General features: G+C 64.1%; 3 protein-coding genes and 2 non-coding genes across 6 annotated transcripts; 1 reads left to right on the forward strand and 4 right to left on the reverse strand.

The window, feature by feature from the left end:
- Nucleotides 1-274: 274 nt before the first annotated feature.
- Nucleotides 275-4,721, reverse strand: CNGA4 (cyclic nucleotide gated channel subunit alpha 4). The gene is given in 8 exon segments (XM_042895103.1): nt 275-1,177; nt 1,673-2,659; nt 3,323-3,429; nt 3,500-3,610; nt 3,732-3,891; nt 3,894-3,978; nt 3,980-4,057; nt 4,059-4,721. Coding segments are annotated over 8 exon segments (2,922 nt in total). The 3' UTR covers nt 275-446.
- Nucleotides 4,331-11,526, forward strand: FHIP1B (FHF complex subunit HOOK interacting protein 1B). 2 transcript variants are annotated; one of them, XM_042895099.1, is made up of 14 exons: nt 4,331-4,348; nt 4,580-4,619; nt 5,722-5,882; nt 6,378-6,651; nt 6,719-7,321; nt 7,394-7,552; nt 7,620-7,706; nt 7,784-7,951; nt 8,019-8,098; nt 8,625-8,794; nt 8,873-9,793; nt 9,873-10,051; nt 10,181-10,343; nt 10,965-11,526. In XM_042895099.1, exons 4-14 carry the CDS (start codon nt 6,514-6,516, stop codon nt 11,258-11,260), a joined length of 2,964 nt encoding a protein of 987 aa, XP_042751033.1. In that variant the 5' UTR covers nt 4,331-4,348; nt 4,580-4,619; nt 5,722-5,882; nt 6,378-6,513; the 3' UTR covers nt 11,261-11,526. The 2 variants fall into 2 exon arrangements, with proteins under 2 accessions (XP_042751033.1, XP_042751032.1); XM_042895098.1 differs by lacking the exons at nt 4,331-4,348; nt 4,580-4,619 and having other exon boundaries at nt 5,132-5,882.
- Nucleotides 11,527-16,779: 5,253 nt separating this feature from the next.
- Nucleotides 16,780-19,744, reverse strand: RPS11 (ribosomal protein S11). Its single transcript, XM_042895104.1, has 5 exons — nt 19,656-19,744; nt 19,289-19,420; nt 18,333-18,408; nt 17,788-17,917; nt 16,780-16,965 (listed from the first exon to the last, which is right to left on the reverse strand). Exons 1-5 carry the CDS (start codon nt 19,668-19,670, stop codon nt 16,842-16,844), a joined length of 477 nt encoding a protein of 158 aa, XP_042751038.1. The 5' UTR covers nt 19,671-19,744; the 3' UTR covers nt 16,780-16,841.
- LOC122194186 lies at nt 17,510-17,601 on the reverse strand. The gene has a single exon (XR_006183063.1). It is a non-coding gene; the product is annotated as a small nucleolar RNA SNORD35 (small nucleolar RNA).
- Nucleotides 18,133-18,223, reverse strand: LOC122194185. The gene has a single exon (XR_006183062.1). It is a non-coding gene; the product is annotated as a small nucleolar RNA SNORD35 (small nucleolar RNA).
- Nucleotides 19,745-20,414: the final 670 nt, after the last annotated feature.

Consider the following 20,414-nt stretch of genomic DNA (forward strand, 5'->3'; position numbering starts at 1 on the left):
TGACCCTTCCTGTCCCACTCCCATCTCAGTCTGCCCCTGTGCCCCTTTCCCTATCACCATCCCATCCCTATCCCTGTCCCCATCTTCATCCCCATCCCATTCCCACCCCACTCTCACCAACACAGTCCCTGTTTCTGCTGTGCTGAGAGCCCCCAGTCCCCCCAGGCACAGCCCGGTGCCCCCCCTGCCCCACTCCTGCTCTGCATCCTGCCCCATCCCTGCATCTCCTATTGTAAGGGACAACGCCGTGCTCCTCGTTCACCAACAACCACTGCTGTTGCTTAGCAACTGTTGTTATTGCTACATAGCAACTATTGTCACCATCACCTAGCGGTTGTTGTCATGGTTACCTAGCAACTGTTGTCGTTGTTTCCTAGCAACGGCTGTCAAAAAGTACCGACTGTCACTGCTATTGCACGCTCAGCAGCGGGGCGAATCCCGGACCCTCAGCGCCAGCGGCCTCTGGGCTGTGTGCCCCGTGCCCCTGTGGGACCCCGACCCCTGGTGGGACCCCCTGCACCAGTGGGACCTCGTGCACCAGAAGGAGCCCATGTACCAATGGGACCTCGTGTGCCAATGGGACCCCCTACAGCAGTGGGACCCCGTGCCCTGGTGGGTCTGTGTGCCCCCCTGGGACCCGCTGTGCCAATGGGACCTCGTGCTGCGGTGGGACCCTGTGCCCCCCTGGGACTCTGGACGCTAATGGGACCCTGTGCCTTAGTGGGATTTTGTGCCCTGGTGGGTCGCCCCTCGGGCTCCCCTCCCCCTGCAGCACACTGCAGCCTGCTGGGACTCCTCTTGCTGCCCTTCCCCTGTCCCTGCCTTCCCCGCTGCTGCGCCCTGCTCTCCAGGCGCCCGATGCGCAGTGCCAGTTTGAGGGCACTGGACTCCAGCTGTGCCAGCAGCCGCGCCGCTCGTGTCTGCAGAGCCTCCAACGCCGCCTCCATCACCAGCGCTCGCTGCTCAGCCTCCTCCCGAGCTGCTGCCACCGCCGCCTCGGTGTGCACGTCCAGCTTGTCCATACGCAGCAGGATCTCACGGCCCTTGGCCTCCAGCAGCGCCCGGGCACTGGGGAATTCACTCAGTACCTCTGCCAGGTCCTCCTTGGCCAGGCAGAAGAGGTCTGCGTAGCCGATGCTGCGGATGTCAGCAGTGCGCCGGTTCCCTGAGCGGTTCCCTGAGGGCACATCGCTAAGGTTAGGATGGAGTGGTGGTGGCACATGAGGCAGGGATGGCACCAGGGCAGCACCACGACCAGCCGTGCTCACCAAAATGTGCCCTGGCTTCATCCTATGCTCAGGCTCTGCCAGCACCGGCGATACATGGGGGTGGGAGGGTGGCACAGGGACAGCAGGGGGGGGGATGCCATCGTGGGGATGGAACTGAGGGGATGGTGCTGAGGATATGGGATCATGGGGATGGCACTGAGGGGATGGTGCTGAGGATATGGGATCATGGGGATGGCATGGAGGGGATGGAACTGAAGGGTTGGCACTGTGGGGATGGCACCATGGGAATGGAACTGAGGGGATGGCATTGTGGGGATGGTACTATTGGGATGAACTGTGGGGATGGTACCGTTGGAATGGCAGTGAGGAGATGGCAATGAGGAGATGGCACTGTGGGGATGGCACTGTGGGGTTGGCAAGCTGGGGGCCCGGCAGGGGCTCACCGGGGATGTTGATGAGGCTGATCTCTCCGAAGTAGAGCCCCTCTCCCAGCACGGCGAGCTGCGTCACACCGTCAGCTCCCAGCACCTCCAGCCGCCCCTCCCGGATGAAATACATCTCACGGCCCACGTCTCCGCGCCGGCAGACAAACTCTCCAGGCCCGAAGACCTGAGGGCGCAGTCGCAGCACCAAGGCCTCCAACACGCCACGCTCACAGCTCTGGAACAGCCTCACCTTGCTCAGTGCTGGTAGATGCACACTGGCAGCCACCTCGGCACGCAGCCTCTCAGGCAGGTGCCGCAGCACCACGCGCTCCTCCGCCAGCTTGCGCTGCACACGCAGGTGCTCGTGCCACGCGGCCACGCGTCTCACCAGCCGCCCTGCCACGCCGTGAGCCCGCAAGAAGCGCCGCACCGGGCCGTGCTCCGGGTAGAAGGAAGCGTCGGCCGCGCTCATGTCGGCGATGACAGAGCTCATGCTGCCCATGATGGTGGCGAAGCCCAGCACGGCCAGCAGGAAGCCGGCCATCATGAAGAGGAACTCCTCCTCGCGGCACGGCTCCGGTGTGTCACCCACGGTGGTGAGGATGAGGGTGGAGATGTAGAAGCTGTGCAGGTATTGCCGCAGCGGGCGTGCGAAGCCGGGCTGGCTCCCGTTGGGGTGCACCCACGTATCAGAGCCCAGCCCCAGGTGCACGGACAGAGCGAAGTAGAGGCAGGCGTTCCAATGGATGGCCACCAGGACGTAGAGCATCAGCTTGGCGATGCGGAAGGCGTGGGGGTGAGCTGTGCGCGTCTCCCGGCGCTCGAAGGCCTCCAAGAGCCGCGGGGCACGCAGGCAGCGGTTGGAGCGCAGGGCTGAGCGCAGGCGCAGGCACAGCAGCTCGATGGGCAGCACTGAGGCCACGTCCCATAGGAAGCTGCTGGAGCGCAGGTAGCGGCGCCGGATGCGCTGCCGATCCAGCACCAGGATGCCCTCCTCCAGGAACCCTGCGGGCAGCACCTGGCTGGGGTTGCTCAGAAGGATGGGGGGGTCGGTGGCTGGCAGTGGGGATGGGAGTGGGGGGATCATGGGCTGGTGTGATGGGGGACTGAGTCATAGAATCAGAATGGCCTGCGTTGCACAGGAGCACAGTGCTCATCCAGCTCCAACCCCTGCTGTGTGCAGGTCGCCAACCAGCAGCCCAGGCTGCCCAGAGCCACATCCAGCCTGGCCTTGAATGCCTGCAGGGATGGGGCATCCACAGCCTCCTTGGGCAACCTGTGCCACTGCCTCACCACCCTCTGGCTCAAAAACTTCCTCCTCACATCCAACCCAAACCTCCCCTGTCTCACTTTAAAACCATTCCCCCTTGTCTTGTCACCATCCACCCTCACAAACAGCCGTTCCCCCTCCTTTTGCATGCTCCCTTCAAGTACAAACAGGAGGGGGAACAGCTGCTTACAGGGTGATTGTGACTGAAGGGGTTGAAGGGCTCTGATGTGATGCTGTGCCGTGAGGGGGAGGTGAGGGCAGAGGGGTCCTGAGTGCTGCATATTGCCATGGGGTGCTGGGGGGCCTTGGAAGGTGGGTCCCTCCCCCCGGCCCGGCAAGCCGTGCCTCCAGGCCATGTGTATCACGTTCAAAGCGTGTGCAGCTGTGCGGACACTGACCGGTGTTCAGACGCACGCTGATGTCCATCAGGTACAGCGCATCGCTGACACAATCCAGGCTCAGCCACAGCGCTGCGTGCCGCTCCTGCACCTCCGTGAAGCAGCACCTGGCCCAGCCGGCGGCGTCACCGGGCCGTTCCCTCCGCGCGTCCCACCTCCCCCAGCCCCGCGCCGCACCTGCAGATGATCACGACCCAATTGTACAGCACGGGCAGCACCATGGCGCTCAGCCACCGGTAGTAGCGCTCCCCGGAGGGGTCCAGGATGCGTCCCCGGGCTTCGGCGGTGCTGCGGGGTCGAGGAGGGAGCGGGGCGGTCGGGGCGCCGACACGGCACCGAGATGCTGCGCCCTTCCGCCCCACATCACATCGCCCCACATCGTGGCCGGGGAAAGGGGAGCCCGGCTCACCGCTGTCCGCGTCCGGTGTTGGAGTCCCAGCGGCGGGACAGCACCGCGCCGAGGCCGCGCATGGTGAGGCGGGGCTGGGGGGTCCCGCAGCCTCCCGCAGAGCGCGGCGTCGCGAGCGCGGCTGCGGGCGGCTCCTGGCAACGGGCGGTCCCCGGGGCCGCGGGGGCGGCGTGCGGGGGACAGGGCGGGGCTGCGCCACGGGGTGCGGGCGTGGGGCGCGGGGGACCGCGTGGGGACGGATCCCCGATGCCCGGGGCGGGGCTGTCCTCGGAGCGGGATCCTCGTGGCCAGCGGTTCTCCGCGACGCGGTGGTCGCACTGCCGGGCGCTGCCACGCACGGCGCCCCGCACGTCCCGCTTCGGCCCCGGGGGTCCGCGCAGCCCCGCCCGCATCCCGCACCGTGACGCCCACCTCCAGGCCACGCCCACGTCCCCGCCTCGTTCTCGCCGCAGCCAATGAGCGCGCAGTCTCCCCGCGAGGCCCCGCCTTCTCGCCCTCAGGCCCCGCCCCCCTCCGGTGCTCAGGGCGGGGCCGCGGGGCGGGGCGGTGCGCGCGGTGCGTGGGGCGGCGGCGCGAAGATGGCGGCGGGCGCGCGGGGCCCTCAGCGGGGGCGGCCGGTGAGAACGGGGCGGGCGGCGGGGGGGAGGGGGGAGCGCGGGGCGGGCGGGAGCGGGACGGGGCGGGGCCTCGGGGTGGGAGGCGGCGGGAGGCGGCGGGGTCGCGCCGTGCCCTTGGCGGGGGCGCGGGGTGCGGCGGGGCCGCGGGGGCGGAGCGGGGCGGAGCCGGGGGGTCCCGAGGGGGGGTTCGGCCCCGAGTCGGGCTCAGCGCCGCTCTCCTTCCCCCCGCAGGAACGGCGCTGACGGCCGACGGCGCGACCTTCACCCCCAGGTACGGGGCGGGCCGGGGCGGTTCCCACCCGTTGTCGGTACGGCGGCTCCGCGGCCGTGCGGTGCGTCCGTCCCCGCGCCCGCCTCCTCTCCCTGTTGCCATTTGCGGGATCCGGGGTCCGGGCCCTCCCGGGGGGTCCCCACGCCGCCCCCCCCCCCCCCCCTCCGTGCCCCGTGGCCGTGAGATCGGGATGGCTGTGACCGCGCACGGCACCCGGTGCCGCCCGGTGCCACGTGGGCCGGCGGCCGTTCCCCACCCACACCGCTTCCTTCGCGTCTCCGGTCCGCGTTGGGTTCCTGCGGTGCCATCGGCCTAAATGGGGCCGTGCAGGAGCGTTGGGGCCGGTGGGGTTCGGCGCCGTCAGCCCCATCTCGCGGCACGGCGCCGTGGCCGTCCCGGTGCCGGCGGTGCTGTGGGAGCCGCTTTCTCCCTCTCTAACTTTAGCACCCGCAGCTGCGGTGCAACGGGAGCTCCTTGCCGCGTGGTATAAATACATCTGCGAGCTGCCCAAAATACACCGGGCGTGGAGACACCCCCGCCGTGCCGGGTTGGAACCCGTGCAGCTCCGTGGTGCTGCCGTACCGGGGCTGTGGAGCCGCTCCGTGGCCCCGGGTTCCGCTGCTCCCTTCCCCTTTTGTGCTTTGGGGTTTCCTGAACGGCTGCTTTCATGCCCGGCGCTGCCAGCCCTGTGCCTCCCTCCCATCCCTGCTCCCACTGCTTCCAAAGCACAAATGGGCACGGGTGCGTTTTGGGTGCAGTGGGTGCTGGGGGGGCTCAGTGCTGACCCTGACTGCCACCCCACACCCACCCCATGCCCCACAGGGCTGTGCCAGCACCCTCAGCCCCGGGTGATGGTGGCTGTGGGGCAGAGGATCACAGGGGTGGGGATTGGGCCTCACACCTTCAGTCCCGTGCAGGCGTTGAGCACACGGGGAGCTGTGCAGGGTTGCTGGGCCCTGGTTGCTCCCTGTGCCCAGCACAGCTCTCTCACGATGCCCTCAGTCGGCCCCACGCTCAGCTCCTGGTTCAAAGTGCAGTTCTGGGTGTGGAGCAGCGCTGTGTCACAGCCCTCCTCCACTCCACGCTTCCTTGTCCGTCCCAGCTCCTGTCCCGGCTCCCGGCAGCCTCTCCTTCCTGGTGCCTCCAGCAGAGGCATCTCTGGGACCCCTTTCCCTTGGTGCTGCTCAGAGCTCTCTCATTGCCCTGCGCTGGGACACAGAGCTGCTGCTGGGTTCCAGCTGTGCCCTCAGGTCTCTCTCGCAGGTGGGTGACGTCCCCTGCCCTGCTGGCTCTGGGGCTGCTCCTTCTGCCTCTGTCCCTCTGCGCTGTGCCGTGGGGGTGGGTGTGCACGAGGCCCGATGGCCAGGCTCTGCGCCCATCCCTGGTGTGGCAGCAGCAGTTCCTTTGCCCTCGCCCTCATCCTCAGCTGTGCTCGGGGTCATGATGTGTAACTCATGGTGTGGGAGCTGTGGGTCTCGCTCCCTCCCCACGGAGGCACCCGTGGAGCCGTGCCACCCGCAGAGCTGCCTGCAGGAGGTTGGGTGCAGCACGGAGGCAGGAGCAGTGGTGGGGGGCTGCCGGGGCAGTGTCAGAATGCAGCTGGGACATACAGGGGTGGTTGTAGGGTGGTGCTGGCACAGTGCTGTCGAAGCGGTGCCTGGATGGTTCTGGGTGGTGCTGGTACGGTGCTGTGATGATGCCAGATGGTGCTGGGATGGTGCTGCTGCCCCTCCCCTGTGCTCAACGCGCTCCCCACAGCCCAGCAGCATGGAGTGTGTGGCCCTGCTCGCCGCCCGCTGCCCTGTGCCCGCGTGGCACCGCACAGCCATCGGATCGGGCCGGGCCTGCGGGGCGTCGCAGCGCTGCCCCTGAGCCGTGCCCCCGCTGCGTCCCCATGGAGAGGATGAGCTGGCTGAGCAAACTGACCCCGCGCGGGGTTGGGCAGCGTGCTGCCCGCAGCGCCAGCCTGCAGAGCCCCGTCACCGCCGACCCCGAGACCTGCCTGATGGTCTTCAAGAACCACTGGGCGCAGGTGAGCCGGCGCGGGGCGGTGGGCGCGGGGAGACCCTCAGGATGGGTGCTGAGAGCTCTGCCTGCAGGTGCTGCGCATCCTGGAGCGCCGCGGCTGCATGCCGGCCCCTGACGACCTGAGCGCGGTGCGGAACAACACCTACCAGCTGCTCAACCTGCTGGCCGAGGACCGGCCGCGCGGCGAGGCCAACACGGGGCCCATCCTGGAGTTTGTGGTGGCCGAGAATCTGCTGGAGCGGCTGCTGGGCTGGCACCTGCAGGGCGACTTCAGCGAGGAGCGCAAGGTGGAGCAGCTGAAGCTGTATGAGATGCTCATCAGCCAGGCCCGGCAGCCCCTCCTGCGGCACCGCGCCGTGCTCACGCCGCTGCTGCGCCTGCTCAGCCTCTGCGCCGAGCCCAGCTCCGCGCCGCTGGAGAACAGCCTGGTGCTGCTGCTCAACCAGCTCTGCGTCTCGGTGGCCAAAGAGCCCGCCATCCTGGAGCTCTTCTTTCACAGCCACACCGACCAGGGCCCCGCCAACCTCATCATCTTCTCCCTCCTCATCCCTTTCATCCACCACGAGGGCGTGCTGGGGCAGCAGGCCCGCGATGCGCTGCTGCTCATCATGGCCATGTCGGCCAGCAACCACGCCGTCGCCAAGTCCATCACCGACAATTCCTACTTCTGCCCGGTAAGGCCGGCGTGGTGCTGGAGCCGCTGGGCGTTGCGTGCCCAGGACCACGCTCAGTGCTTGTACCCACAGGTCTTGGCCACGGGGTTGAGCGCGCTGTACTCCTCGCTGCCCCGCAAGATCGAGGTGCGCGGGGACGACTGGCACTGCCTGCGCCGCGAGGACTGGATCGGGGTCTCCTCCCTTGTGCTCTTCATGAACTCCTTGGAATTCTGTAACGCCGTCATCCAGGTGGGGCTCTCGGGGACGTGGGGTGATGCGGGCTGGCGCGGGCAGCCCTGACCCCTGCGCCCTGCAGGTCGCCCACCCGCTGGTGCAGAAGCAGTTGGTGGATTACGTGCACAACGGGTTCCTGGTGCCCGTCATGGGGCCGGCGCTGCACAAGGTAGGGGCCTCCCACCAGTGGTGCTGTGGCACGCTGCCGTGCGCCCGGAGCGCCTCCAGCTGCTGCTCCCCATGCAGACCTCCATCGAGGAGATGATCGCCAGCACCGCCTACCTGGACCTGTTCCTGCGCAGCGTCAGTGAGACGGCTCTGCTGAAAACCTTCCTGCGCTTCGTGCTGCTGCACCGCCACGACAACGCCACCATCCTCGACACACTCGTCAGCCGCATCAACAGCAACTCGCGGGTGAGTGGCGGGGCAGGGCGTGCGGGGACCCAAGCGTGCAGCTGCCTCATGTCTCCTCCGTCCCCAGCTCTGCATGGTGTCTCTGAGCCTCTTCCGGACGCTGCTCAGTCTCAACTGTGAGGATGTGATGCTGCAGCTGGTGCTCAGGTACTGCCTGCTGTGTGGTGCTGGGGTGGGCATGGCTGTGTCCCGTGGGGGGCATGAGGGATCTGATGGGCAGTATGAGACGGGGCCGTGGTGTCACCAGGGGTGCTGGAAAGGGCACAGCTGTGTCCCAGGGGCGGCATGTCCAGGGGGTTCATTGGCAGGGTGGCAGAGGACTGGGATGTCACCAAGTGAGTGCTGGATGGGCACAGCTGTGGCCTGAGGGTGGCAACTCCAGAGGATCCAGTGGCAGGTTGGGATGGGGCTGGGACATTGCCACGCGGGCACTAGAATCAGACGTGGCTGTGGCATGCAGGCACTTCTATGGGGGACATACCCAGGGGGTCTGGTGGCAGTAGGGGATGGGGCAGGGGTATCATCGTGCTGGTGCTGGGATAGGCACGGCTGTGTCCTATAGGGGACGTCCCCAGGGGTTGAAATGATGGGGCAGAATGGCACAGTGCTGGTACCTGCTGCCCCCGCCCTGTGGTCCCATTGCTTCTTCGCTCACAGCCCCGCATCCCACCAGGTACCTGCTGCCCTGCAGCCATGTCATGCTGAGCCAGAAGCGGGCGGTGCGGGACCTGGACATCTATGGCAAGACGGCTGCCAAGTTCCTCTCGCTCATCCCACGCTGCTGCCGCCCTGAGAACGCACCACTGCCGGAGCAGGACGAGGAGCACGCGGTGTGGGCAAAGGGTACGGCAGCAGCACTGCAGGAGCACACAGCGCGTCACCCCCAGCCCTGCGCTGCTGAGCACTGTCTCCTCTCCATAGGGCAGAGCAGCCCCGGCATGGATGCATCCTCAGCAGTGCCGGTGCCGCGGCCCTCCACACCATCACGTCTCGCTTTCTTCATGAGGCAGCAGAGCGGCGGCCCGGAGGCAGGCGGCACAGCGCCGCGCTCCCCCGGCACGCCAAGTGGCAGCCCTGCACACCGGGCTGCACGCTGGGAGGAGGTGGCAGAGCTGGACAGGAACTACCTGGAGTACCTGCGGGATGCGCGCCGCAGCATCGACCGCTGTGCGTGGGCATGCCGCGTCTGGTCGGCCCCCTATGATGGAGAGGAGCCTGCGGCCCCCGGAACCACCCCCGATGTGGCCCCTCTGCCTGACAGCACCCCGGGGCCCCCGACCCCGCGGACTAAGAAGCGGGGGTTACCTGAGGAGGGAGCAGGGAGGGCTCCCAGCCCCAGTGAGCCCCACGCTGTGGGGCCCAGCCCTGATGCACGGGACTCGGGACTGGTGAATGGGGCACATGGGCACACGGAGCTGGGGCGGCCTGAGGGGGATGTGGTGGTGAAGAAAGTACGCAGGAGTCCACGAGGCGAGGGGCTGGCACACAATGGGGCCCGGGCGCAGGCTGCGGGCTGGGAGCCCCCACGCTCGGTGGACTCGCTGCTGGAGGAGCTGCTGGCCAAGGCACCAGCTGAACCCAACGGGGCGGGTGTCAGTATTGAGGCCTTCACCCAGGAGCTGCGAGAGATTGAGGCTGAGATGGAGAACGGGGCCAAGGTTGAGCCGCCTGCCATGCCTGAGCCGCTGCTGTCTCATGAGGAGGAGGAGGCCTACGCCAGCTTTGCTGCTCTGCCTGAGGGCGAGGAGGCGCTGGGCCGAGTGCGGGCGCTGGACCCGCTGGCACAGGCCGTGGCCAGCCCACCACGCACTGTGGGACCACCTCACAGCCAACCCTTCACAGGTGGGGCCGAACGGGGCGCAGACGGGAATTTCTGTCTGCCATCCCACACTCACACCCTGACGCTTGCACCCACCCGCAGGGCCCTTCATGACGGTGCTCTTTGGTAAGCTGGAGAACATGCTGCACAACTCCCTCTACGTGAACTTCCTGCTGACGGGGCTGGTGGCCCAGCTGGCCTGCTACCCGCAGCCGCTGCTGCGCTCCTTCCTGCTCAACACCAACATGGTCTTCCAGCCCAGCGTCAAATCCTTGCTGCAGGTTGGGTGCTGGCGGCGCTGTCCGTGGTGCTGGCGGCGCTGTCCGTGGTGCTGCCCGTCGCTCCCTCCCTCCGTCCAATCCCATCCTGTCCCATCCATCCTGTCCAGTCCTTTATGTCCCATCCCGCAGGTGCTTGGCTCGGTGAAGAACAAGATCGAAAGCTTTGCTGCCAGCCAGGAGGACTTCCCCATGCTGCTCTTCAAGGCCAAGAAGTACCTGATTGCCCGTGGCAAGCTGGACTGGGCTGATGCACCAGGTGTCATGCCGGCGCTGCGCCGCTCAGAGACGTTGGGTGAGATGGGGACAGAGCTGGTGCCATGGGATTGGGGGTACTGAGGGTGCACTGTGTGTGGGGTTACCCGTGGCGCTACATGGGGTGTGGGAGCTGCTCTGAGAAGACTGGGAGCTCGTGTCCCTCTGTGTGGAGGGCTGGGGGTTGCCACGGTGAAGGGGCTGTGGCACCAGAGTTCAGGGGCTTCACACTGTGTTGCACGGGGGCTGTGTGCTGTTCTGGGTGCTGCATGCAAGACTTGGATCTGCCTCTTCCTTCCTGCTGCATGCTACATGGCATTAGGGGCTGCACTGCTCCCAGGGCTGGCTTCTGCTTCTCCATCTCAGCACACAGCTCCCAGACCATAGCAGCACTGCACAGGGGGCTGCATGCAGCACTGCATGCAAACTGATCTCTGCCTCCCCCTTGCTGCATTGCACTGGGGGCTGCACGTGGCCCGGCGTGCGGCCTGGGCTCTGCCTCACATCACGCACCGGGTTGTGCCCCGCGCAGCACCCCAGGCCGTGCACCGGGCTGCGCCCCGGCTTCCACGCCGTGCCCCGTGCCTCGCCCTGCGCCACGTCCCAGGCTGTGCCTGTGGCATCTCGCGTTCGCGGTCCCTCGGCTGACGCAGCCCCTCAGCCCGCAGCCGGAAGCCGTCGCTGGGCGAGCTGATCCTGCGCCACACCAACAGCCCGACGCGGGCGCGGCAGGCGGCACAGCTGGCGCTGCAGCAGGTGCGGGACGGGCCGGTACTGCAGGCGCTGGCGGGAGCCACTCTGTTCCGCGGCTCGGCCGAGAAGCAGAGCGAGGCGCTGCGGGTCAAGAACGCCGTGTACTGCGCCGTCATCTTCAGCGAGTTCCTGAAGGAGCTGGCGGCCATCGCCCAGGCGCACGCTGTCACCTCCCCGTTCCTCTCCGAGCCGCCCGAGGAGTGACCCTGGCGGCTGCTTTTTAACTGCGCGCGGGGCACGGACCTTTTTAATTTATTTGGGATGAATGTTCTGCCGGGAGCTGGCCCCGGGCGGCCGCGGGGATACGTGGGGACGGCAGGGCCGGACGGTGCCACCTGGCGTGGGGCGGGCTGGCTCTGCCCCCTGCCGCCCCCGTGGCCCCGATGTCACCCACCACCCACCCGCTCCTCTCTATGCAACGCCCCGCTCCGTGGGGTGGCTGTGGGGCAGGGTGGGGGGTGCGGGGCAGGGTGGTGCATGGGGGGCCGGTGTGTCTGTGCTGTGTATAAGCCCTTGTGTAATAAAGGGTCTGGTTGAGGGCACTGCTGCTGCCATCTCTGTGGGGCCGGAGAGGAAGGAGCCCCATCTGGGCCCTTCACTGGATCGTGCTGGGGGGAGGGGAGGCTGTGGAATCGTGGGTTCGCTGAGGTTGGAAAACATCTCTGAGATCCCCAACCCATTCCCACCATTCACTGACCACGTCCCTCAGTGCCACATCCACGTGGTTCTGGAACACCCCCAGAGGCGGCGATCCGCCCAACTCCCTGGGCAGCTGTGCCAGAGCATCGCTGCTCTTTGGGAGGAAGAATCTTCCCTAATACCCTTCTTGACCTTCCCTGCATGGGGTGCACTGGGGGTGTCACTGGAGCCTGTTGTGCTTTTGGAGCCGTGAGGCTGAGGATGTTGGCTGGCACCATGGGTGCCTTTGCAGCTGCTGAGTGGCTGCTGGAGGAGGCAGTGGGGCAGATCGCTGAGCTCTTGGGATCTTTGCCCAGCACCGTGGCCCATTGGTTGCTGGCCCTGTTGGTGCTGGTGCTGTGGGCTCCAGCCCTGTGTTCTCTGGTGATTCCCATCCAGGGATCTCAGTTCTTGCCAGCACATCCTGCACTGTCCACCCCTTGGTCAATGTTTGCCCCTCAGCAGACGAAGGTGCTGAATGCAGCCCTGTGGCCCACGACACCGTGCGCCCACCTGCCCACCTCATCCTTCATCAGCAACTCCACAAGTTGCGTGCTGGATGCACACGGAGGGCAGCCACTGAGGATGCAATGTGCCCACCACGTGTTTGGGCTGGCACCACGGGCAGCAGCAATGGACTGCCCTCGTCTGGCCCTTGGCACACTGGGTGCAGTGGAGGATGTCCTTGCAGGCACCTGCAGCACCACGCAGCCTTCAGCATTCGCGCTGTCCACGTTGGCATCCCCTCCTGCATTCTCACTCTCCAGCTTGATATTCCAGATGCACAAATAGAAGGGCCAACGTGGCTGTGCCTTGGGAGGAGTGCCCCGCTGCTGCTGGCAGCTCTTTCCACGAGATCCATCACATCTCTGGTTCTTTACACCGAAATATGCTGCAGTAATTTCCTGGTGGTGCCACGGTTCAACGTGGCACCTGTGTCAGTCAGTGAGCAGCACATCCCAGTGCTCACATCCATCAACCCAACGTTCACCAGAGCCTCTTCCTACAGAGCAGCGCCGGTAGGTGTTCATTATCCATGCATTGGATAATTAAAGAAACCAAAGATGCACACAGCTGTAGAAATCCTGCAGGGTAACATCGCTGCTGTGGGGTCATTGGCAGCTCACAGGGCACCATCATCACCAGACTGCTGGCACAGTGGTGCACCCCGACAGCAAAGCAGTGCCAACGGTTCTGGGTTCTCTGTGGCACTGGGATACGCAGGTGCTGGGGCGATGTTTGAGCCGAGATGGGGAACAGAGCCAGGAATGTTCTACAGGCAGTGCTCATGGCTGGGGTCAGGAGTCTGGTAGCTGGGAGCAGAGACAGCCCAGGGCTCCCCTCACCCTGCGGAGCTGCAGGAGCCTCCAAGCAGCTCAGTTCCCCCCACACAGCACTGCAGCTCCTGGGGGTGGTGGGGATCCAAATTTAGGCCCAAGCAGCATTTCTCATTTTTCTGTCCTGAAAACCACTTCCACCAGCAGAGATGCACAGATTGACACCCAAACCCCGTGGAGATGGAACAGCCCTGGCAGCTCCTGCTGTGCTCCGCTTTCCCTGCAGGTGGGCGATGCTGGGGGTGGGGGGTGGGCAGGGTGCAGGGGGGGCCTGGGCACAAATCTCTGTCTGCTGAGATGCCCGAGTGAACCGGGTGCCCACACGTACACACGTGAGCATGGAAGAGCTGCTGGCACTGCATTGCATGCGTGGTTCCTCCAGGCAGGAGGAGCTCTGATGGATCACAGAGGAAAGGACACAGCATATCTGTCCCGTGTGGCACAGTGCATCCATCCCAGCCACCCCTCTGCAGTAAGGGACTGGGGAGTGGAGTGGGATGATGCATCAGTTCCTCAGGGGGGACAAACCCCTGGAGCACAGCTGAGCTGCGTGCAGGGCACTGTGAGCTGGAGGGGACGGTGCAGGGACCAGCAGGGACCCATGGGAGGCAGCAGCAGGACTCATCCCTCCCTGGGAGGCCATTGAGGTGCAGGGAATGGTGCAGATCAGGTCTCCTCTTGCCTTCCTTCCTGCCCAGCCCTGACTCATTTCCTGCCCGTGTGGGGCCAGGTTCCCAGCACTGCCCAGAGCGCACCTCGCTGCAGCCCCACAGCCGAGCTGCACGCAGTGGGGCTCTGTACCCCATGGGGACATCAGGTTTGTACAGCAGTGCCTCTGCGTGTCCCAAGCAGTGGGATCACAATGTGATGCTCACCCAGGTGCCCTGTGCCACAGCATCTCTGTGCCACAGCATCCCGTCCCAATGGCTTCAGGGACATTTTCCAAGGCCTGGGGCTGCATTTGGGATGTGGAGGAAGGCTGGGAGGGTGGAGACCCTGACCTCAGCCATTGGGAGCTTTGGGGTCCTTAGGGCTGCATGGCACCAAGCTGATGCCCGATGCTTGGTGCCAACAAAGGCAGCACGCAGGGTTGTAAGGGAGGAGCAGCTCTTGCACTGCAAGCACTGCCAGTGGATGCAGAGCCCCCATCCCCACGTCCCCCCCAGCAGGGGGTCAGCCAGCCCACAGCTGTGGGATTGGGGCATACCCAGACTGTCACATCTGTGCTCTGAGCTCTGTGCACTGCTGGGCTGCATTGCTGGGCTGGGGATGGTGCACACTTGCTGTTGGCTGGCCGAGCTCCACCTCAAGACTCACTGGCGTATTTTCGGCCCCACGCAGCTGGCAGCTTCATTTCTGCGCTGCCAATGGCCATCTATGGCTAACAGAAGCCTGTGCTTCCTGCAGCTGTGGGCTGGGACAGGAAACACAGCTGAGTGGTTCAGCAACGGCGCTGGCTAACAGTGCACGGCAGCAGCTCCACTGCCTGCCCTCTGATTGATGTGTGGCACAGAGCCCAAGGCATTCGGGGTCCCAGAGGGATCACAGGTTTGGGGGACCGGGGTGTACTGGGCAGGGAGCAGTGAGTGCCATTGGGGCTGTTCAACCTGGAGAAGAAGAGGCTGATGGGGGGACTTTATGGCTCTGTGCAACTGCCTGAAAGTAGTGCTGAGAGGAGCCACTGCCCCCAGATAACAGCAAAAGAACAAGACGGAATGGACTCAAATTGCACCAAGGCTGGGTCTGGTTGGGTATTAGGAAGAATTCCTTCCCAGAGTGTTCAGGTACTGGAACGGGCTGCCCTGGGAGGTGAGGGAGTCACCATCCCTGGAGGTGCTAAAGAATTGTGTGGATGTGGTACACAGGGATGCGGTTTAGTGGGAAAATATTGGTTGTAGGTGGATGGTTGCACTGCGTGACCTCAGGGGTCTTCAGTGATTCTGTGATTCTACGACATCCCCGAGCAGCAGGGCCTCCTCACCAGTGGCCACGGCGTTCCTCAGCGGGCAGAGCGTCCCCAGGCACCCCCAGAAGGCATAAAGCCCCAAGTGCCACGGCACCTCCGTGCAGCACCGCACACCACACACACAGCAGTGGTGCTTCCAGCACAGCACAGGGGGCGGAGGGGCAGCTGAGGCAGCTGAGGCTGTGCTCCAGCTTCCCTTCTGCTCCAGGTGCTCGGCCACTCACCGTGCTGTGGAGTGCACAGAGGGCCCCCACTCGGTGCCTGTGGGCTCAGGCGACTCAGCTGCCCCTCTGCATCTGCTTTCCTCACTTCCCACATGCTCGGAATTCCTGCCAGCTGGAATGGAATGGCTCAATCCAAAGGCACCTTCACAGACCACAGGATCATAGAACGACCTGGGTTAGAAGGGACCCCGAGGATCATCGCCTTCCAACCCCCTGCCACACACAGGGCCCCCAACCTCCACACCTGGTGCTGGACCAGGCTGCCCAGAGTCACATCCAACCCGGCCTCGAGCACCTCCAGGGGCAGAGCAGCCACAACCTCCTGCAGCCAGCTCCTCTCCGCTCCAGCACCTCACTGCTCTCTGTCAAGAACTTTCCCCTTGTCCTGCCAATATCTACACTTGTAAAAAGTTGACTCACCTCCTGTTCATAACCCCCTTTCAAGTAGTGGAAGGCTGCACTGAGGTCACCCCGCAGCTTCTCTTCTCCATGCTCAACAAGCCCAGCTCCCTCAGCCTGTCTTTGTAGGGAGGTGCTGCAGCCCTCTGCTCATCTCTGTGGCTCCTCTCCAACAGCTCCCTGTCTTTCTTGTGCTGGGGGCTACAGCCCTGGACGCAGTGCTGCAGATGGGGCCTCACGAGGGCAGAGCAGAGGGGGACAATCACCTCCCTGTCCCTGCTGCCACCCCTCTGCTGCTGGAGCCCAGGATCCCGCTTGCTTTCCAAGCTGTAACCACACACTGCTGCCTCATGTTGCTTTTCATCCACCAGGACCCCCAGCTCCTTCTCTGCAGGGCTGCTCTCAAGCAGTTCTTCTCCCACTCTGCACACAGATCTGGGTTGCTCAGACCAAGAGCAAAACCTCGCACTTTGCTGGGTCGAATCTCATCAGGTTCACACAGGCCCACTTTTAGCGTTGACTGAGGTCCCTCTGGCAGGGACCCTTCCTTCCCATCCCTTCCTTCCAACCTCACCCCTCAGCTTGGTGTCATCACCCAACTTGCTGAGGATGCACTGGAGCCACCACTGATGTCACTGGTGATGCTGAAGAGCAATGGTGCCCCATGGGACGTCACTGATCCCCGCCTCCCCCCAGCAGAGCCATTGAGCACCGCTCTGAATGCATCCTGCAGAGGGGCTGAATTCACTGCTCACCTCCTCCAACTGTAAGCAACTGCCACCTCCACGCAAACCCACAGCAAAAGCATTTTCTTGAGCATTAATTCTCATTTGCTTCCACTGCTGACACCACAGCCCTGCAAAACGTGCTCAGAGCTGTGTGTGGAACCACACGGACCTTTCTCATTCAGTTCGTATTTGAACTGCCTCTGCACTGCCAGAGGGACAGCACTCATCCCCCAACCCTCACCCACACCAAACCTTCATTTCTCCTGAGCAGGAAACCAGAACAGAGCCCACTTAACACCATCACATTTCCTCAAGAACCAACTCATGCATTTCTGCAGTTCAACACGCCGCTGCATTTCTGTGCTGTTCACTTCACACCATACACGTAAGGAAGACTTTAGAAAACTTTTATTTTTCCTTTTATTTTTCCCAATCGTGCTCCACACGCTGGCTTTAAAACTTCTGGAACTGTTTCTTGGTGCCAGCAGCCTTCGTGACTTTGAGGACGTTGAACCTGACAGTCTTGCTGAGGGGCCGGCACTCCCCCACGGTGACAATGTCTCCAATCTGCACATCCCTGCAACGAAACAACAGCAGAGGCTGTGAGTTTGCAGCTGTTTGCTCTGCAGCAAGGATGTGTGCAGTGCATGACGTCGGAAACGCTGCTGTGCAACCTCACCAGAAGTGACCTTGCATAATCAGAGCTGCAGAACAAGGAGCTGCAATCTGAAGTGCTGCAGGGATGACTGCACTGAAACAGAAGCGCTCAGCCCCTGAGCTGCCAGCATCTGTCGCTCTGGGCATCAACCCAATGAGAAGTGGGGCTCCCACAGAAGCAGGATGAGTGCTGAGCACCCGAAGGGAAACCCTTCAGCCATCACGAGTTTCCCTTCCAGTCACTTACAGACCTGAAGGACTCCTTAAGCCAGCACAGCTGGGCTGGTATTTGGGCTGCTCCAGGTACACGCTTCAGAAACATGCAGGAGATGGACACGGCAGCCTCTGAACCCCTCTGCCCTCAGCATTTGCTTTGGAAACATCAGTCCAAACTTTCTTTTGCTTCCCCCTTTCTCAAGAACCACACAACTGTCACACACGACAGGCTGACTGACTGGAACACGTCTGACGGTTCAGCTGGCGCCACCGGCGTTGTCAGCATCCCCTTCACCAACAGGGGCTCTGAAGACCATCGTGAGTTCAGACATCACCACCAGCAAACAAGCTCCAGGTCAGCAGCAGGAACAGAACCGTCCCTCCCAGCCCGACGCGTTCACCCACTTCAGCACAGCCTGGGCTGAGCACGGCACGGATTCCACCCGCCTGCGAGGCGCTCAGCACATCTGCAGTGACGTGCATGGAGCTCACAGCTCCTTCCTGCCACCAGGGCTGCTGGACGCACCTGAAGCAGGGGGAGAGGTGCACAGACATGTTCTTGTGGCGCTTCTCAAAGCGGTTGTACTTGCGGATGTAGTGCAGGTAATCGCGGCGGATGACGATGGTGCGCTGCATCTTCATCTTGGTGACCACACCTGGGGGCGAGAGCAGAGGGAGGGGAGGACAGGAAGCATTCAAGTGACCGGCAGCAAAACGTGCTGGGGACCCGTTTGTGACCGCTGCAGAATGGAGGCTTTAAGAGCCCAGACCAGCAGTGCAGTGTTTCACACGTGGAGGCAGGGCCCCTCCATTCTAGGAACTTCCTACAGCCAACACTGCCATGCTGCAGAGAAACACCAACAGCTCCTTGTAGCAGGCATCAGCAAAGCCTTTTGGCCTTGTCCTCACAGCCCCTTCACCATGGGGCTTGGAAGACCATCGTGAGAATGACATCATGTGCAGCTCAAGGACCTGAGCTGTGTTTCCCAGCAGCTCCAGATCAATGCTCTGGGCTCTGTGCTGATCTGCTCCGGTGGCATCATGCGCTTACGGTGCTGCTGCACAACTCACCTGACAGGATTCGGCCACGGATGGAGACATTACCAGTGAAGGGGCACTTCTTGTCAATATAGGTGCCCTCAATGGCCTGCAAGAGAAACGACAGTCACAGAATCAGAACGGCCTGGGTTGAAAAGGACCACGATGATCACCCAGTTCCAACCCCCTGCTCTGTGCAGGGTCACCAACCAGCAGACCAGGCTGCCCAGAGCCAGAGTCAGTGCCTGGACAGGCAGCTCTGGACAGAGGCTCAGTGATGATGCTCAGGACTTGTGAGTGCTGCAGCTGTTACAACAAGAGACCCAAAGGAACCTGGACAAGAGCCCACATGAAGCTAATAAGGTGCAACAAGGCCAAATGCAAAGTACTGCACAACAGCTGGAGCAATCCCAGACATGAGTACAGGCTGAGAGAAGAAGTCACCGAGAGCAGCTCTGTGGAGAAGGGCTAAGGGGTTCTGGTGGATGACATGGACACAAGGCAGCAGTGTGCATTCACAGCCCACAAGGCCAGCAGTCCTGCAGGCAGCGCCAACAGAGGGGGCAGCAGGCAGGGAGGTGATTGTGCCCCTGTCTGCCCTTGTGAAGGGTCCCATCTGGAGCACTGCATCCAGGCCTGGGGTCCCCAGCACAGGAGGGACGTGGGGCTGTGGGTCCAGAGGAGGGCACGGGGATGCTCAGAGGACGGAGGACCTCTGTATGGAGACAGGCTGAGGGAGCCGGGGGTGTTCAGCCCAGAAGGGAACGCTTTGGAGAGACATCATGTGGCCTCCCAGTCCTTAAAGGGAGCCTATAAGTAAGAGGGGGAGAAACTCTGTACCTAGGCAGCCAGCGACAGGCCCCGACCAATGGGAGACGTCCAACCCTGGAGGATGGGAACTGAGTGACCTCCGAGGTCCTTTCCAGCCTCCCCACTTTACGAGCCCATGAAACGCAGCGCTGTGGGGCTCAGCACACAGCCGGCCGTACCTCCTTGGGTGTCTTGAAGCCGAGGCCGATGTTCTTATAGTAGCGGGGCAACTTCTCCTTGCCGCCCTCGCCCAGCAGGGCCCGCTTCTTGTTCTGGAAGATCGTGGGCTGCTTCTGGTACGCCCGTTCGGTCTGAGGCGGGGAAAAACGGCATCACAGACGGCCTCGGGCCCACCGAGACCCTACCGAGACCCTACCGCGGCCTCCATCCCGTGGCCTCCCCCCGCCACCCCAGCGCTCGGTGCCCCATCCATACGAACGACGCCCACCCCGGGACTCCTCTCCGGCCCCACAGCCGGCCTCCCCAGCCCCCGTGTGAGGACGGGCGGATTGCAGACACCACGGCCCAGCGCCGCGCGGGCCCCACCTGCGTGTCCGCCATCTTGGAGAGCGCGACGGAAAAGGAGCGCGCGTGGTGCGCGGCGCCGCTTATCCGAGGCGGAACCGGAAGGGACGTAACCGGAAGGCGGGGGAAAGAACAGGAAGTTGCCTTGTGGGGGTGGGGACGTGGCTTGCGGTTGGGGTTGTGCGCATGCGTGAGGCGGCCGCGCGGGGTGGGGCGAGGCGAGGCGAGGCGAGGCGGGCAGGGTTTCGCACTGAGCCGCTGGGAGCGGCGGGTTCGGGCGGACGGGCGGCTCCGGGCCGATGTGGGATGGCGGGGTTGGAGGGGACTCTGCAGCCACGCCCGCGGTCTGGGTGCCCCCAGCTCGGGGTCCCGGCGCCCACCCGCCTGCCCTCGTTGGCCGCCCCGCCTGCCCTCGTTGGCCGCCCCCCCCGCCGTGTCACTGCTGACCCCGGCTCAGCCCCTCCTTTCCTCCTCCGCGATTTCTGCTGCCGTTCCTCGCTCGCTCCCCTCATCCGTGCGCTGCTCCCCCCGGCGCCCAGCCCTGCTAATGTGCGAGCTCATTGCGATCCCGACCTGCGTTTCGCTCAGCGCTCTGCTCCCTGCCCGTCCTGTTCCACGCGTGTCCCGGGCTGGTGGCGTCCCGGACCCCACGGCCAGCTGCTTCCCTGTGCCACGCGTGTGATGCTCCTCCAGCCCCGTGGGCGAGCAGGGCTGCAGAGGGGCAACCGCTGGGATTTCTGGCCCCGTTGCCCTTTCGGCCCTACGCTGCGCAATGCAGGG

This window comes from Lagopus leucura, unplaced genomic scaffold (genome assembly GCF_019238085.1).
Source record: "Lagopus leucura isolate 7727_CA_CO unplaced genomic scaffold, USGS_WTPT01 239-2_obj-0_obj, whole genome shotgun sequence".
NCBI lineage: Eukaryota > Metazoa > Chordata > Aves > Galliformes > Phasianidae > Lagopus > Lagopus leucura.